The following is an 18,434-nucleotide window of genomic DNA, read 5'->3' on the forward strand; positions in this document are numbered from 1 at the left end:
TATCAGTGACTATGTGAATGCAAGTCTAGTTTCAGTTTACACTGAAAGAATTATAAAAATATAGATTACTACTAAGCACATCTCCAAGAAGCCTTCCCAAACTAAGCCCTCATTTCCTTTTCTCCAACTCTCTTCTGTGTCACTCTTGCACTTTGATTTGTACCCTTTATTCACTCCTCCCTCAGCCCCAAAGGACTTATGTATAATTTATGTATGATAAATAAATTATTTATTTATTTATTTTACTGTAGTTCTCCCTGTCTCGATGGATAGCTTACTGTGGGCAGGGAGCATGTCTAGCGATTCTGTTATTTTATACTTTCCTAAGCACTTAGTAAAGTGCTCTGAATACAGTAAGCACTTAATAAATATGACTGATTCTCATTAAGGGACTTTTAATAAGTAGTAACATGATTTAGTAATTGTTTCTACTTCTGGATCCTGAAAAAATGATTTTTAAATATCCATGTTGACCCAGTACCTCAAAAAAAATATGATGAATTCATATCATGGTTATCTCTTCCTTTACAAGACTATATAAAGTCTGTGTTTATAAATATGTAATCATATCACAAAACAGGCAAGAGGTGGAAGCAGAATTAGAATCCAGGTCCTCTGTTTCTCAATTCCATGCTCTTTCCATTATGTGAAACTGCTCCTCTCCCCCTTCAATCAATCAATCAATTGTATTTGTTGAGCACTTACTGTGTGCACAGCACTGTACTAAGCGCTTGGGAAGTACAAGATGGCAACTTATAGAGACAGTCCCTACCCAACAGTGGGCTCAAATCTCAGTTTTGCTCAGGGTTTCCAAGATGTAGTGGTCACTGTTCTAGTATTGGTAGGAATCTATCAATCCTACTTATTGAGCAATTACTGTGTGTAGAGTACTGTACAAAGTACATGGGACAGGACAATATAACACAGTTGGTAGACACATTTCCTGCCCTCAGTGAGCTCACAGGCTGGATGGGGAGACAGACATTTACTGAGCACCCAGTGAATGCAATGCAATGTAGTATGCACTTGGGAAGTTCAAAACAACAAGGTGATACGTTCCTTACTGGGGAGAAAAATATAAAAATATACATTAGAGTGATTTGATGTAGGTTCTCTGGTTAATTTTCCATATGTTAACGTTTTCTTTCTCTACCACCCTCTCGCCTTGAGATCTCAAAATTTTTTCATTTTCTCTTCTGTTGGGATAACTTTTAGATTCTGTTGATGAAATATAATCTGTTTTAGCTGGCCTCCTCTCCCAGCACCCCACTTCATCCTGGCCCTCCTCAGCTCACTGCCATCCAATCTCTGCCTGCCACCTTGTACCAGCATCTGTCACCTCATTCCCATCAACACCCCCTCCAACCCCTCCACCCACTCAATCAATCAATCAATCAATCGTATTTATTGAGCGCGTACTATGTGCAGAGCACTGTACTAAGCGCTTGGGAAGTACAAATTGGCAACACATAGAGACAGTCCCTACCCAACAGTGGGCTCACAGTCTAAAAGGGGGAGACAGAGAACAGAACCAAACATACCAACAAAATTAAATAAATAGGATAGAAATGTACAAGTAAAATAAATAAATAAATAAATAGAGTAATAAATATGTACAACCATATATACATATATACAGGTGCTGTGGGGAAGGGAAGGAGGTAAGATGGGGGGATGGAGAGGTGGACGAGGGGGAGAGGAAGGAAGGGGCTCAGTCTGGGAAGGCCTCCTGGAGGAGGTGAGCTCTCAGCAGGGCCTTGAAGGGAGGAAGAGAGCTAGCTTGGCGGAGGGGCAGAGGGAGGGCATTCCAGGCCCGGGGGATGATGTGGGCCGGGGGTCGACGGCGGGACAGGCGAGAACGAGGTACAGTGAGGAGATTAGCGGTGGAGGAGCGGAGGTTGCGGGCTGGGCAGTAGAAGGAGAGAAGGGAGGTGAGGTAGGAGGGGGCGAGGTGATGGACAGCCTTGAAGCCCAGGGTGAGGAGTTTCTGCCTGATGCGCAGATTGATTGGTAGCCACTGGAGATTTTTGAGGAGGGGAGTAATATGCCCAGAGCGTTTCTGGACAAAGATAATCCGGGCAGCAGCATGAAGTATGGATTGAAGTGGAGAGAGACACGAAGATGGGAGATCAGAGAGAAGGCTGGTGCAGTAGTCCAGACGGGATAGGATGAGAGCTTGAATGAGCAGGGTAGCAGTTTGGATGGAGAGGAAAGGGCGGACCTTGGCAATGTTGCGGAGCTGAGACCGGCAGGTTTTGGTGACGGCTTGGATGTGAGGGGTGAATGAGAGAGCAGAGTCGAGGATGACACCAAGGTTGCGGGCTTGTGAGACAGGAAGGATGGTAGTGCCGTCAACAGAGATGGGAAATCTGTCACTCATCCCACTGTGCCCTTCCCCTGCCCTCAACTCACAGCCTCAACCGAATAGAGCCTGTGGAATCCCCACTATAGCATGGGAAATCGTCCCTTCATCCTTGTCTTATTCCTGACCCATTTACTTGTCCTCTTCATCACTCAAACCCAACTCTCCCCAAACAACACTGTCTCTCTTGGTAAATATTTCTCAAGCGGGCCTCAAATTCTCTCTCTCCCCAAGACTAATGAAGAAAGGGGGAGGAGTTGGCTTCTTTTTTGTCCCAAAATATTGCTACTGAACAATCCCATCACCCCTATCCCTCTCTTCTCCTCCTTTAGAGGAGCAACAAGGCCTAGTGGAAAGAGCACAGACCTGGGAATCAGAGGACCTGGGTACTAATCCTGACTCTGCCAGCTGCAAGCTTTGTAACCTTGGAAAAGTTACTTAACTTCTCTGTGCTTCAGTTTTCTCATCTGTAAAATGGGAATTCAATTAACCTATTCTCCCTTCTACCTAGACTAAGAGCCCCATACAGGGACTGTGTTCCACCTAATTAACTCATATCTATCCCAGGGTATAAAACAGTTTTTTGCACATAGTAAGCATAATAACGATAATAATAATAAATGGGATCCAGGAACAGCCAACAAGAAGTCCACCAGCATTGAATTCACTATCAGTTACTCTGGAAATTAAGATGATCCAAAGAAGTGATTAAGCAAACTAAGTCATATCAAAATGGAAAGAGGTAATTGGCAGAAGGCCAGTTAGGAGATGAGGTTAAAATAGATTAATACAGGAGGAAAGATTTAATATATCAAGAGAGAATCAATTATATTTTTAAATGAAGGAGTGACATGATTGGTGGTGGAAAAGGCAAGTTTTAATTTGGGTTTGAGAAATTGGGAAGACAGTGGTACAGGACCCCTGAGGTGGAAAAATGTCCTCCATTTATATAAATGTCTTCCATATTATATATGGAGACTGACTCATCAAGGGAAAATGCAGACTTACATGCCAGCCTGATTTTTAATGAGAAAGAAGTGATAATATAAATTAAACTATGCATATACTATATTATGTATGCATATATTTATATAGTGGGAACTGTGCAAATGAAAAAGTCCCCATTGGAATACTAGATTTCAGATGTGACTCTGTGATTTTGTTTTTTTCTGGCTAAAAAGTATTCAGGTCTGTTGCATCTGCTGAGAGTTTCACTAAATTGGACTATAATGAAAACTTTATGAATATATTTTACTTAATGATGGAACTTGATCAGTAAGGCTAATTTTCTCCTAATACATAGCTAAAGGCACATAAATGAGAAATGCCCAGTTGGAACACATGCTTGAAGAGGGCATAACAGAAAAATGCCAAATAATTTGTGCAATCCGTTGAATTTGGGAGAGTTCCCGTAGTGAAGCTATACAGTAGAGAGACACATTGAGCCTTATTTTCTTCTTGGCCTATTATGGGGTATATTCATTACATGCTGAGTTAAACTCTTCATATGAAAGTTCTAAATGAGAAGGTTGCTTTAGCACACTAATTCAGTTTCTGGGTGACTAGTGCAAAATGGCTATAAAGCAAATCTCCATAGCCACTTTTTTATACTAGAAATCCTGCTTTTTTAAGTCTCGAGGAAATAAGGTATGTAGCTTTGAACAAGTCCAATGCCGATAAGGATTACTATCTTGAAAGGGAAAAATTCAATAAAATATCAAGTGAATGAAAAAGTTCCAATAAAAGAAAATATCAGTCATTACTAATATTCAAAAAACTGTATTTATTGAGCACTTTCAGCACACAGTAAGTGCCCAATAAAAATGATTGATTGACTGATTGAAACATTTTCTAACTTTGGCTTCACTGACACTGTCTTCAGGTTCTCCTATCCATCTGGCTTTTCCTTCTTAATCACTTTCATGTTCTCCTTTGTCTTCCAACCTCTAACTGTGTGAGTCCTTCTCAGTTCCAGGTTCCCTTCTATTTTTCCTATATACCCACTCCCTTGGGGAAGTCATTCACCCCCACAGCTTCAACTACCATCTCTAGGTGGATGATTCCCCATAATCTCAGATCATCACTCTCATTCAACCCAAATAATAATAATAATGATAATTATGGTATTTATTAAGCACTTACCATGTGCCAAGCACTATTCTAAGTGCTGGAATAGCTATAAACTAATCAGATTTGGCACAGTACCTGTCCCACATGGGGCTCACAGTCTTAATCCCCATTTTACAGATGAGGTAATTGAGGAACAGAGAAGTTAAGTGATTTACCCAAGGTCATACAGCAGGCAAGTATTCTACTTATCACCAAGTCCTGTTGATTCAACCTTCACAACATCCCTAAAATCTGCCCTTCTGTCTCCAGTCATATTGTTGCTATACTGAGCCCATCTTCTTTTGTTTGTTTTTATGGTATTTGTTTAGCACTTACCAGGTGCTGGGGTAGATACAAGCTAATCAGGTTGGGTTTAGACCATTTCCCACATGGGGATCACTCTCTTAATCCCCATTTTACAGATGAAGGTAAAGAGGCACAGAGAAGTTTAGTTACTTGCCCAAGTTCACACAGCAGACAAATGGTAGAGTCTGGATTAGAACCCAGGCCCTTCTGACTCCCAGCACCATGCTGCTTCTCATCATCAATCGCATTTATTGAGCGCTGTGTGCAGAGCACTGTACTAAGCACTTGATTACTTGCCTTGACTACTGCATTATATTCCTCACTGACCTCTTCGTATCCTATATGTCCCACTTCAGTCCTTACGTCACTCGGCTGCCTTGATCGCTTTTAACAAAACGTGTTCTGTCCCCATCTCCCCACTCCTCAAGAACCTCCAGTGGTTGTCCAACCACCTCTGTGTCAAACCAAAACTCCTTACCATCAGCTTTAATGCACTCAATTTGCTCATTTCCAATCTTACATTGTTGATCTTCTACTGCAACCCAGCCTGCGCACTTATGCCAATTTATGCACTGTACCTTGATTTCGCTTATCTCACTTTCACCTCTTGCCCACATCCTCCCTCAAGACTGGAATTTTCTCCCGATTCATATTAATGACAGACCACCACCCTTCCCACCTCAAAGCTTGACTAAAAATTACATTTCCTCCAATAGGCCTTCTCCTACTAATCCCTGATTTCCTCTACTCCCTCTTGAGTGTCACCTATGCACGTTGGATCTGTACCATATACTTATATGGTACTTATAATTGATATTCACCCCACTACCAGCTCCACAGCACTTACGTACAAATTCATAATTTATTTTAATGTCTGTCTCTCACTCTAGACTGTAAGCTACTTGTGTCCAAGCTATTTGTGTACTAGTTCAGTGCTCTGTATACAAACACCCCCACTATATACCATGGGTCGATTGACTGATCAGGCAACATGTCTGATAACTCTGTTGTACTATACTCTCCCAAGTGCTTAGTACAGTGTTTCGCATGTAGTAAGTGCTCAATAAATACCACTGATTGATTTCTGTTCCACATATGTAACAGTGTTGTCATTTTTACCAGAAACGTTCTGGGCTGAACGAGCTGTAAGGAAAAGATTGGAGGCAGTTTGTTTCCTCTCTATAACCACTAAGGCCGTAATGTCACTGACAGCCTCAAAGTGAGAGTAAGAGTCACCATGAAAATTCACTAATCATCTCTGTAACTCATTATAATGAGCAATAAATCTTATCTGAGAACGTGAGCAAAAAAACTTATTCCTCCATAAAAATGGATCTCCCCTGGAAAGTCTCAGGATTTAGACTGTTTTCATGACATTGGGAAGTTACAATTACAATTACAGTTACAGTTACTGTAACTGTAAGTTACAGTTACAGTTGCTGGTCATTCTTAGGCAGTTCAGTTCCCTTTAATTCCCTATATAGTTCCAGCAGAGTCATAGATTACATGTTTAAAATGAGCTAAGATACTAAAATACACTTACCACTGAACCTGGATCACCTTTTGGGCCCTATAAGAAAAACACATAGAAAGATTGTTTGAAAACAATGGAAAACAAAAAAGCTTAGATTACATTAAAATCTGAAATAAGAATAGCACTGTGGGGACTTGAACTTGGTATATGCAGAAGTGATTTTCAACTTTTCAGAAATTCATGAGCAAGCAGTTCTTTTTTCCTGGAAAAACTAATTCTGGAATGTTGATGTCTGGGTTGGAAGCTGGCTGTGAGCCTAGGAACCAGGGGAGGAAAAGGAGAGAGGTATAATTCTTACCAAATCTAATGGACTCTATTCTATCCCTATTCTCCTTCGACCTCTCAGATGTCTATGACACTGTGGACTACTCACTCCCGTCTCCTGGAAATCCTACCTAATCTTGATTTTTCTCCTCTAGTTCCCCTCTTAGCTTTTGATTTGATCTTTTTCCTGTCTCCTTTTCTCCTTCAATGTTTTGTTCTGGGTTCTGTTCTCTTCTCAGTTTACACTCTCTCACCTGGGGAGTTCATCTGCTATCTTGGCTTTGATAACCACCTTAATGCAGATGACACCCAAACCTACCTTGTTAGCCCGGACCTCACTACTTCTCTGCAATCTCATGTTTCCTCCTGCCCCCAGGACCTCTCTACGTGGATTCCCACCAGCACCCCAGGTTTAACATGTCCAAAACTGAATTTCCCATCACTCTTTACAAATCCTCATATCCACATAACTTGCACATCACAGTTATCACCACCATCCTCCGTGTCTGTCATATTCTTAACTCTGAACTTTCTTTCAACACCCATATTCATTCTATCATCAAATCCTACTGGGCATTTTTCCGGGATCCACCTTTTTCTCACCATCCAAATGGCAACTATGTTGGTCCAGGCATTTGTCATATTCTGGATTGACTACTACATCAGCCACCTCAGAAATCTTCCTCTCTCTAGTCCATACTTCTCTGTTGTTTTTAATTCTCCCAAACACTTAGTACAGTGGTCTGCACAAAGCAAGCATTCAATAAATTGACTTTGCTTCTGGACATTTTTCTAAAATGACTTTTTTTTTTTTTTTTTTTTTTTACACACATCTCCCTAACTCAGAAACCTCAAGTGGTTAATACATTTTTCTCTATATCAGGTGTAAAATCCTGATCATTGGTTTTAAGGCAGTCGATTAGCTCTCTTCTCCCATACATATCCTTCCTACTGCCCCATTACATCACAGCTCATTCTTTCAAGTTCATTCATTCATTTATTGAATCATATTTATTGAGTGCTTACTGTGTGCACACACTAAGCACTTGGGAGAGTACAATACAACAACAGACCAATTCCCTGCCCACAGTGAGCTTAAAGTCTAGCATTAATCTTCTTACTCTGCCTCTTTCTTGTCTCAACTACTAATGACTTCCTTCTTACACTATTTTGACTGGAACTCCTTCCCCATCCTTATTAAAAATCCACAATTTTCCCTTTATGCAATCATATCTCTTTCTAGACTGTGAGCCCACTGTTGGATAGGGACCATCTCTATATGTTGCCAACTTGTAGTTCCCAAGTGCTTAGTACAGTGTTCTGCACACAGTAAGTGCTCAATAAATACGATTGAATGAATCTCTTCCAGGAGGCCTTCCCTGATTAATTCCTATCATTATTATTATTGGAATATTTGTTGAATAGCATGGCTTAGTGGAAAGAGCCCGGGCTTGGCAGTCAGAGGTCATGGGTTCTAATCCTGGCTCTGCCACCTGTCAGCTGTGTGACTTTGGGCAAGTCACTTAACTTCTCTGGGCCTCAGTTACCTCATCTGTAAAATGGGGATTAAGACTGTGAGCCCCACGTAGGACAACCTGATCCCCCTGTACCCTCCCCAGTGCTTAGAACAGTGCTTAGTACTATGTACTTTGCACATAGTAAGTGCTTAACAAATGCCATTATTATTATTGAGCATTTGCTATTTCTCAGGCACTGTTCTAAGTTATCTAAAATACAAGAAAATCTGTTTAGGCATGGTCCCTGTCCCACATGGAACTCACAGCAGTCAAAGTAGGAGGGAGAACAGGCATTGAATCCCCATTTTACAGATGAGGAAACTGAGGTTCATAGGTGCTAAGGATTTGCCCAAGGTCATACGACCAGCAAGTGGTGGAGTTGGGATTAAAACTCAAATCCACTGACTTCCAGTCCTGTGCTCCTTCTACTAGGCCATGCTGCTCCTCCATTTTATAACCCTACTTAGTAGTCCCCAACTTCAGTACCACGTTCACTCCACCTAAGAATTTATGTACATATTTTATATATCCTATTAGTTTCTAACTGCAACTTACTGTTTGTCTCTCCTGCTAGATGGTAAAGTTCTTGAAAGCAGTACTATGTGTACTAATTTCTACTGTACTTCTATTGTACTTGTACTGGTATTTCTATTGTATTCTATTGTTTCCAAGCTTTAGGATTATCCTCTGCAGACAGTAGATGCTCAATAAATACTATTGATAGATTGATAAGAGTCTTCAGTGATTGTCATCTTGGACCTTAGGACTCTGAATAGCTGTTTAGTAGTGAAAGCTGTAGGGAAACTTTAAAAATCCTCTCTTTGCTCTGCTTTCCTAGCCTGATGTTTGTTTCCCTATTGTTTCAGTTGACAGTTTCTGAACCCCTATTGTGTGTTTTCACCTAAAGTCAATGGGGAGAATGTTCTGTTGTTATAAGGTACTTAGGGCAAGGGATAGAGAGTGGTGGAGAAACATAAATTGGGTAGGAATTTTAAGCAGGACTTTGGTTCACCACAGAAAGCGTACCATGGCAGAAGCAGCATGGCTTAGTGGAAAGAGCCTGGGCTTGGGGGTCAGAGATCGTGGGTTCAAATCCTGGCTCTGCCACTTGTCAGCTATGTGACTTTGGGCAAGTCACATAACTTCTCTGTGCCTCAGTTACCTCTTCTGTAAAATGGGGACTAAAACTGTGGGCCCCACGTGGGACAACCTGATTACCTTGTATCTACCCCAGCACTTGGAACAGTGCTTGGCAAATAGTAAGCACTTAACAAATACCATTATTATTGTGGCATTTGGGGATATGTGGCTGGGCCGGAGTGAGGCTGAGAGTGGCAATGTGGCCACTGGAGCAGGCCCTGCTCTTCTGTCCCTTTGGATGCTCTCATTCTCCACCTCCCTTCAGTACAATGTTGACTGTACCAGACCGTGCTTCCAAAGACAGGGACTCGCTGCCAACTCAGACTGATTTCCTTCTCTGGGGATCCAACTAGTGTAGAGAAGACTGGGAAAGTCTCCCAATATATTGTTTGCAAGTTTGGGAAGCACAGCTGTGCACAGAGAGAACTTCTGTCCCACCACTGATTCTCTAAAAGAGGCAGATGCTTTCTTCGAAGTGGGAAGAGGACTCTGCTCTCTTCCACAGGGCCAAGGATGTTTTGCTCCTCCTCTCCCCTGGCTCCACAAGTAAAAAAATAGGCTTAATGCAGAGTAAAATGTTTCATTATTGTCCATTTAAGTTCATTCATTCCCTGGGGAGAGGATATACATGTGTGTATGCTGAGGTCCCTTTCCCTTTTGTCTTTCGTGAATGCAGATTCAATTGAATACAGCAAATACTTACGGAAGGACCAGGAGGACCAGGGGAGATAGCAGCGCCAACACCTCCCTTTGAGGAAAAGGAAAGAAATTCAATTTACAACACTGCATTTTGTCCTTTGACAAATAATCCAAATGTTTATGAAAATAAATACCTGGAGCTTGTATAAGCTGCTCATTCCTGTCCCTTCACTGAGAGGTACACCCTTGAAATGAAAGAAATACTCAGAAGTTGTTTAGAAGGCAACATCACCTCTATTTCTCTAAACAAGTGATCCAATGTTCTGCCATTCTGTATTCTTGACTTTTAAAATTAATGTTAAAAGAATTTTAAGAACTAAACAAGGTTATAAATAAAAGCAATAGCAATATGTTTCTATTTTTATCTTTTGAAAAGTGAATGAAGCAAAGTGAAAACCAAACTTGAGAGCATTTGAGCTACACCTGGGGCATCAAGGTATTATCACTATTGAATGGAATCCATGCTCGACAGATGACACATTTATAAATTCAAAGGAAAAAAAATTGATTAAATTTCAGCAGCTGAATTGTAAATTTATGTTGGTTGTTTACATCCTTCTGAACTCTGAAGCACAAAATGTATGGGCTAAATACAAAAGCACTGATGAAGCTAAGAATGGTTACAATTTTGGCAATTGAAGGAATTCATTTTTCTTTTCACAATCCATTCATTATATATAATTGTTGTGTGTAGCCATAATTAATGTTACTTCCTGTGTAGCTGTTTCCATAAAAATGTATTCCTAAGAAAAGTGGGGATCAGAAACTTGGTGAATTAAGCTGATGCAAAACACATGTGGTCCCAAATTACTTGAATTACCAATAATTTTGAGACTCTAGGGTAAAGTCCCGTATCTTATGAAATAGAAATTTTTATCATATAGGAAGAAATATCCAGCTGTGGGTAAAAATAAAAACCTTTGGGAATTTTATTTCTCTTCTTGTGTAATTCAGACAAAATGTTCAAATCAGGGCTCCCTTTTTGACAAATGTTTCATTCTTACATGCCAAAAATGCAAAAATAATTTAATATTCCCGGTTATTCCTACTATGCTGCTATTTTTGGAACTGCAACATACACTGTATTGTGAGGTGCTGTTTAAATGAAAATCAGATCTTGAAATTTGTTGAGCAAAGAGGGATGATTCAAAATTCAAATCAGAGCTCTACATAGAGGCCCATTTTGGCACAAAATTCCCATTTATATATTTCCTAACAGCTCATGTACTTTCTTCAGAAACGATATTCACATTCTCAAGAAATGTTGGCCAGACAACTGATCTTGAGAAAAATTTTCAAACTTAATGATGGTGATAGAAATAATAGTATTCGAGAATTGTTTCAAAGATAGGTAAACTTTAACTTTCGATCTTTCCAAAATGTAATGGTGGTCTTAAATACCTGACTAAATTTCTTGCTATGTGAAAATCAAGAGATTTAGTCTAGGGTATATATAATCTCAGTCCACAGTTATTGGACTTCTCACAATCTCAGTTATTGTCTTCAACAGAAAAAGCTAGTTAGTTCATCCATTATTCACACATGAAAGTTTATGTACTAACTCTGTGTCCACTGATTCATAAACTGAAGTTATTTCCATTGCTCCTGACCACACAAATTGTACAGTGCTAAATGTTTCAAGAATGACTCACTGGGGGTCCAGGTGGTCCAGGTTTCCCAGGGGCACCCTCACTGCCCTGAAATAAAGGCATTACGGAAATATTGTGAACAGAAAATTAGATTTAGGCAGCATTCGTATCATTTTATGACTAGGAAAATGACTTCACAAATCCATTCCCAATCCCTTTTTTGTTCCAGTGCTTCTAATGATGTTGTCCAACACTTGCCAACTTCCTGCCATTTTGGTGACCATGGTCTAGGAGATGGGGATTTGTCAAGAATGTAGATCTTCAAGACTGAAACTGGAGAACCGATGCTTGGGACCCCACCCTCAGCCCCACAGCATTTATGGACATACCTATAAACTGCTCATTTATATTAATGTCTGCCTCTCCTTTTAGACTGTAAGCTCACTATGGTCAGGGAACACGTCTACCAACTCTTTTGTATTGTACTTTCCCAAGCTGTTAGTATCCTGCTCTGCACACAGTAAGCACTCAATAAATATGATTGACTGATTGATTGGTTGATTGATGTTATGAGGAATCAGATATAGAGAGGCTTTATTTTTAAAGTCCTTGCTCCATTTATCTTTTTCTAACCTAGATGTTTGCTTCTTTCCCATTGTAGAGTGTTGACATTTCAGTGTTTCTGAAGAGGTACCAAACTCTATTGCTATGGATTTCTATGGAAAATATCTGTGATTGCTTCAAACAAAATTCAGTTTATTTTAATACAAAATTCAATTGTCTCCATTGAATAATAATTATAAAACATTTTGGGGAAATTTCTTTTCCAAAAAAAAAAAAAACTGCTCTTGAAAAATTAAAGCATGATATTTAAAGTTCCCCAGTAGTAAGGATCATGATGCTTTGTTTAATGAAGAATATAATCTGTTGAATAAAAATGAGCACTTATAAAACAGTATTGTGTGTTTTCTTGTCCATGGGAGTCCTGGGGATATCTGAGAGAATTAATTAATGATGGTATTTTTTAAGTGCTTACTATGAGCAAAGCACTGTTCTAAGTACTGGGGAGGTTACAAGGTGATCAGGTTGTCCTACGGGGGGCTCACAGTTTTAATCCCCATTTTATAGCTGAGGTAACTGAGGCACAGAGAAGTTAAGTGACTTGCCCAAAGTCATACAGCTGACAGTTGGTGGAGCTGGGATTTGAACCCATGACCTCTGACTCCAAAGCCTGTGCTCTTTCCACTGAGCCATGCTGAGAGAAAGCTGGATGCAGAAGAAAGGAGAGGGAGGGAAGAAGCAGAGGGAGGAATGCACATTTTCTTGTCTCTAAAGCTCTTCACTATTCCCCTAAACATGAATTTTATCTTATTATCAAGCTTCATGAGAAGCGAGGTTCCTGTCACTTTGCTAAGCCCACCTCTCCAGGCTACTCAGTTTCCAGCCTGGACTGGACCCTAGCAATTTCAAGATATACAGCCTCTAGATAACCCTATGACCCTCCACTACTGGGTTTATTGGATTGGCCCAACTTGGGACTGTTTTGCTGGGTACAGCCAGGAGGTCAGTCTGTCAGTCAATTGTATTTACTGAGCACTTACTGTGTGCAAGCACTGAACTAAGTACTTGGAAGAATACAACAATATAACAGACACATTCCCTGCCCACAACAAGCTTATAGTCTAGAGGGGGAGTCAGACATTAATATAAATGAATAAATTACAGATATGTACATAAATGCTGGAAGGCAGGGATGAACAATAATAATAATAATGATGGTATTTGTTAAGCACTTATTATGTGCCAAGCTCTGTTCTAAGCGTTGGGGTAGATACAAGGTAAACAGGTTTTCCCATGTGAAACTCACAGTCTCAATCCCCATTTTACAGATGAGGTAACTGAGGCACAGAGAAATTAAGTGACTTGCCCAAAGTCACACAGCTGACAAGTGGCCGAGCCAGTATTAGAACCCATGAACTCTGATCTTCCAAGCCCATGATCTTTCCACTAAGCCATGCTGCTTCCTTGAATAAAAGGAGCAAGTCAGGGCGATGCAGAAGGGAGTCAGAGAAGAGGAAAGGAGAGGTTAATCAGGGAAGCAATTATGTACATATCTGAAATGTATTCATTTATATTAATGTCTGACTCTCCCCTCTAGACTGTACGCTCGTTGTGGGCAGGGAATGTGTGTTATATTGTATTCTCCCAAGTGCTTAGTTCAGTGCTCTGCACATAGTAAGTGCTCAGTAAATATGCTTTCAATAAGGCTTTAAAATGGGGGAGAGTAATTGTCTGTTAGATATGAGGAAGGATAGTGGCAGGATATGGGCAAGGGGTTGGTAGAGAGACAGATGGGATCAAGGAACAGTGAGAAGGTCAGCATTAGAGGACTGAAGTGTGTGGGCTGGGTTGTAGTAGGAGAGTAAAAGAAGTGAGGTAGAAGGGACAAGGTAATTGAGTACTTTTTAAAGCCAATGGTGAGGAGTTTTAGTTTGATGTGGAGGTGGATGGGGAACCACTGGAGTTTCTTCAGGAATGGGGAAGCATGGCCTGAACATTTTTGAAGAAAAATGATCCAGGCAGCAGAGTGAAGTATGGACTGGACTGGGGAGAGACAGGAGGCAAGGAGGTCAGTAAGGAGGCCTGTTACAGTAATTAAGGTGAGATAGGATAATAATAATAATGGTATTTGTTAAGAGCTTACTATGTGCCAAGCACTGTTTTAAGCACCGGACACTGTTCTAAGCACTGGATAAGTGATTTGATTAATGTGGTAGCAGTTGGATGGAGAGGAAAGGGTGGATTTTGGTGATGCTGTGAAGGTAGAACCAACAGAAGGTGGGAGAAGCCCACATAAACTAGAGTTGTAGAATGGAGGAACATGGAAGAAACAGGAAGAGAAGGAACTGAAATGGAATAGAGATCAGAGAGAGGAGGAAAAATGAGGAGGGCAGTAATAATTATAATTATAATAACAATTGTGGTATTTTTTAAGCACTTACTATGTGCCAGGTACTGTTTTAAGTGATGGGGTAGATACAAGATAATTAGGTTGGACACAGTCCATGTCACACAGAGGGCTCACAGTCTTATTCCCATTTTACAGATGAGGGCACTGAGGCATAGAGAAGTGAAGTGACTTGCCCGAGGTCATATGGCAGAGCTGGGATTAGAACCCAGGTCTGTCTGACTCCCAGTCCCATGCTCTATTCACTAGGCCATGCCAGGCAGATGAGAAAAGGAAGAAGGGGTAGAAAGAAGAGGATGGCCAGATAGGGCACAGGGACAGGGAGAGATAAGAGAAAAGAGATATGAAAAAGCAATAATGGGAAAGAGGACAAAGTGCGAGGAAGAGAATAAGAGAATCAGAAAGAGCGACAAATGAAAGAAGAACAGGTTAAAAGAAAGGAAAAAGAAGAAGTGAGAGAAGTAGAACAGATAAAGAGATGAGGTCAAGGCAGGGAGGGAGATGGAGAGAAATTAAAGGAATAGTAGAGGAATCAGGAGAGAGTAAAGAACAGACTGGCATGAGGGGAAAGGGACTAAGAGGGATAGAAAGATGAGAAGACCTTCTACAGCCCAGGCCACACCTTCCACTCCTCTGTCGCTAACCTCCTCACTGTACCTCGTTCTCGCCTGTCCCGCCGTCAACCCCCGGCCCACCTCCTTCCTCTGGCCTGGAATGCCTTCCCTCCACACATCCACTAAGCTAGCTCTCTTCCTCCCTTCAAAGACCTACTGAGAGCTCACTTCCTCCAGGAGGCCTTCCCAGACTGAGCCCCCTTTTGCCTCTCCTCCTCCCCATACCCCCTCTTCTGCCCTACCTCCTTCCCCTCCCCACAGAACTTGTATATATTTGTACAGATTTATTACTTTATTTTACTTGTACATATTTATTATTCTATTTATTTTGTTAATGATGTGCATATAGCTTTAATTCTATTTGTTCTGATGATTTTGACACCTGTCTACATGTTTTGTTTTGCCTCCCCCTTCTAGACTGTGAGCCCACTGTTGGATAGGGACTGTCTCTATATGTTGCCAATTTGTACTTCCCAAGTGCTTAGTACAGTGCTCTGCACACAGTAAGCACTCAATAAATACGATTGAATGAATGAATGAAAGAAAGAGAAGATGAGAGGCAAGCACAAAGAGGGGCTCAGCAGTATTTCAGAGGAAAGACAGGACAATTATGTGGACAATGACTAGTGAAAATGAAGAGCGGTACCAGGAGATGAAAAAAGCAGAGAAAATGGGACACAGGAGCAGAGGGAAGCAAGGGGTAGAGAGCGGCACAGGAGGAGTGGCAGGGAGGAACATTAAAGACAGGAAAAGAATAAGGGGAAATATTAAAGATAGAACTATGTTGCTTAGCTAATTGGGTGAAGATTAGGTATTAAATTACCAGATGGTCACCAACCAGTCAATCAGTGGCATTTATTGAAGGCTTCTACATGGAGAACACTAAGCACTTAGTAAAGTGCTCTGCACACAGTAAGCGCTCAATAAATACTATTGAATGACTGAACACTCTATTAAGCATCTGGGAGAGTACACTACAATATAGTTGATAGCCAAGTTCCCTAACCTCAAGAGGTATCCAGACATTAAAATAAATTATAGGTAGAGCAAAAGGCAGAGTATCAGTACATCTGCACATCTGTGGGGTTGCATTTGGGGTGAATATCGAAGTGCATAAGGAATACAGACCCAGTTACATAGATGATGCAGAAGGAAGGGTAACTAGGAGAAGTGAGGGCTTATTCAGGGAAGGTCTTTTGGAGGACATCTGATGGGGAAGCAGCAGGGCCTAGTGGAAAGTGCACGGGCTTGGGAGACAGAAGACAAGAGTTCTAATCCAGGATCTGCCACAAGTATTCTGTGTGACCTTGGGCAAGTTACTTAACTTCTCTGTGCCTCAGTTACCTTATCTGGAAAATAGGGATTAGGACTGTGTCCAACCCAATTTTCTTGTATCCACCCCAGTGTTTAGTACAGTGCCTGGCACATAGTAAGTGCTCAACAAATACTATAATTATTATTCTTCGTACTATTATTTTAGGATGGGTTTGAAGGTAGGGAGAGAGGTGGTCAGTTGGATATGAAAGGAGAGGACTTCCAGGCCAGAGGATGGACACAGGCAAGGGGTTAGTGGTGAGATAGAGGAGATCAAGGTACAGGGAGTAGATTGGCATTAGAGGAGTGAAGTTTATGGACAGGGTTGCAATAGGAGGTCAGTGAAGTAAGGTAGGTGGGGGCAAGGGGATTGTGTGCTTTGAAGTTGATGGTAAGGTGTTTCTCTTGGCTGCTAAGGTGGATGGGCAACCACTGAAGGTTCTCGAGGAGTGGGGAGATCTGGATTGAACAATTCTGTAGAAAAATGATTCGGGAAACAGAGTAAAGTATGGACTCAAGTGAGGAGAGATAGGAGGCAGGGAGATATGAAAATAGGCTGATATAGTAGTCAAGATAGGGTATCATAAGTTCTTGAACCAGCATAGTAGAATTTTGGATACAGAGAAAGGGGTGGATTCTGCAGATTGCATGAAGGTAATACAGACAAGACATGATGATAGACTGAATTTCAGATTAATGAGTAAAGAAAATTGCCAAGATAATGGGTTTATAAGATAAAATGGGGGTATTTTATACAGTGATGGGAAAGTCTGAGGATGGACAGGGTTGGGTAGGAAAATGAGGAGTTCTGTTTTGGACATGTTAAATTTGACATTTGGCTGGACATCTAAGTAGAAATTTCCTGAAGATAGGAGGAAATGCGGAACTGTGAGAATGAGAGTAGGGGCTGGAGAGGTAGACTTGGGAATCATCTGCATAGATATGGTATTTGAAGCCATGGGAGCAAGAACAAATGTATTCACTAGGGGAATGGGTGTAGATGGAGAACAGAAGGAGACCTGGAACTGAGCCTTGAGAGACTCCCACAGTTAGGATTTGGGGGGGGCAGAGAAAGAGCCAGTGGTAGACACCAAGGAGTGACTAGAGATATAGGAGAAGCCAAGATTAGATAAAGATTAGATCAAGATTAGATAAAGTTTCCAGGAGAAGAGGGTTGTCCATAGATTCAAAGGCAGCTGAGAGGTCAAAGAGGTTTAGGATAGAAATAGAGGCCATTGGCTTTGGCAAAAAGGTCATTGGTGACCTTAGATAGGGTCTAAGAAGCAGCATGGCTCAGTGGAAAAGAGCACGGGTTTTGGAGTCAGAGGTCATGGGTCAAAATCCTGGCTCCACCAATTGTCAGCTGTGTGACTCTGGGCAAGTCACTTAACTTCTCTGTGCCTCAGTGGTCTCATCTATAAAATGGGGATTAAGACTGTGAGCCCCCCATGGGACAACCCGATCACCTTGTAACTTCCCCAGCACTTAGAACAGTGCTTTCCACATAGTAAATGCTTAATAAATGTCATTATTATTGTTATTGTTATTATAAGGCAGTTTCTGAGGAATGGAAGGTGCAGAAACCAGGCTGAAGGGGGTCAACTTCTCAAAGAGGTTGGAAAGAAATGATGGGAGGGAGATGAGGTTATAACTGGAGGGTGTTTTGAGGTCAAGGGAGGGTTATTATGAGAGGGGATATATAGGTACCCTTAAAAGCCACTGAAGAGTGAGTGGTTGAAGATGAAGGTCAGGGAGAGAAGAAGGGAGGGGCCAAATGTTTAAATAAAGGGCAATGGAATGGGGTCAGAAACACAGGTGGAGAAGGTAGACTTTAAGAGGCAGAAATCTCCTTAGAAAAACTGCTGGTAAGGATCAGAGAGTGGAAACGTGAACAGGAATAGTTTCAATTTATTTGATGAAATAGATGGTATGGTCCTAGGGGAAAGAGGTGAGTAAAACAGGCAGATGGAGTTTGAAGAGGGAGTTAAAAGTCTGAAACTGCTGGTGTAGGCAATGGA

General features: G+C 41.2%; 1 protein-coding gene across 1 annotated transcript in view; it reads right to left on the reverse strand.

The window, feature by feature from the left end:
* COL19A1 (collagen type XIX alpha 1 chain) overlaps window positions 1-18,434 on the reverse strand; it is a 335,135-nt gene that overhangs the window by 51,166 nt on the left and 265,535 nt on the right. Inside the window, exons 33-36 of the mRNA XM_038744466.1 lie at window positions 11,584-11,628; window positions 10,066-10,116; window positions 9,936-9,980; window positions 6,321-6,347 (exon numbers count right to left, since the gene is read on the reverse strand). Of these exons, the coding sequence (XP_038600394.1) occupies window positions 6,321-6,347; window positions 9,936-9,980; window positions 10,066-10,116; window positions 11,584-11,628 (168 nt within the window). The remainder of the gene's footprint in view (window positions 1-6,320; window positions 6,348-9,935; window positions 9,981-10,065; window positions 10,117-11,583; window positions 11,629-18,434) is intronic.

The sequence above is a fragment of the Tachyglossus aculeatus genome, chromosome 1 (assembly GCF_015852505.1).
Source record: "Tachyglossus aculeatus isolate mTacAcu1 chromosome 1, mTacAcu1.pri, whole genome shotgun sequence".
NCBI classification, from domain to species: domain Eukaryota; kingdom Metazoa; phylum Chordata; class Mammalia; order Monotremata; family Tachyglossidae; genus Tachyglossus; species Tachyglossus aculeatus.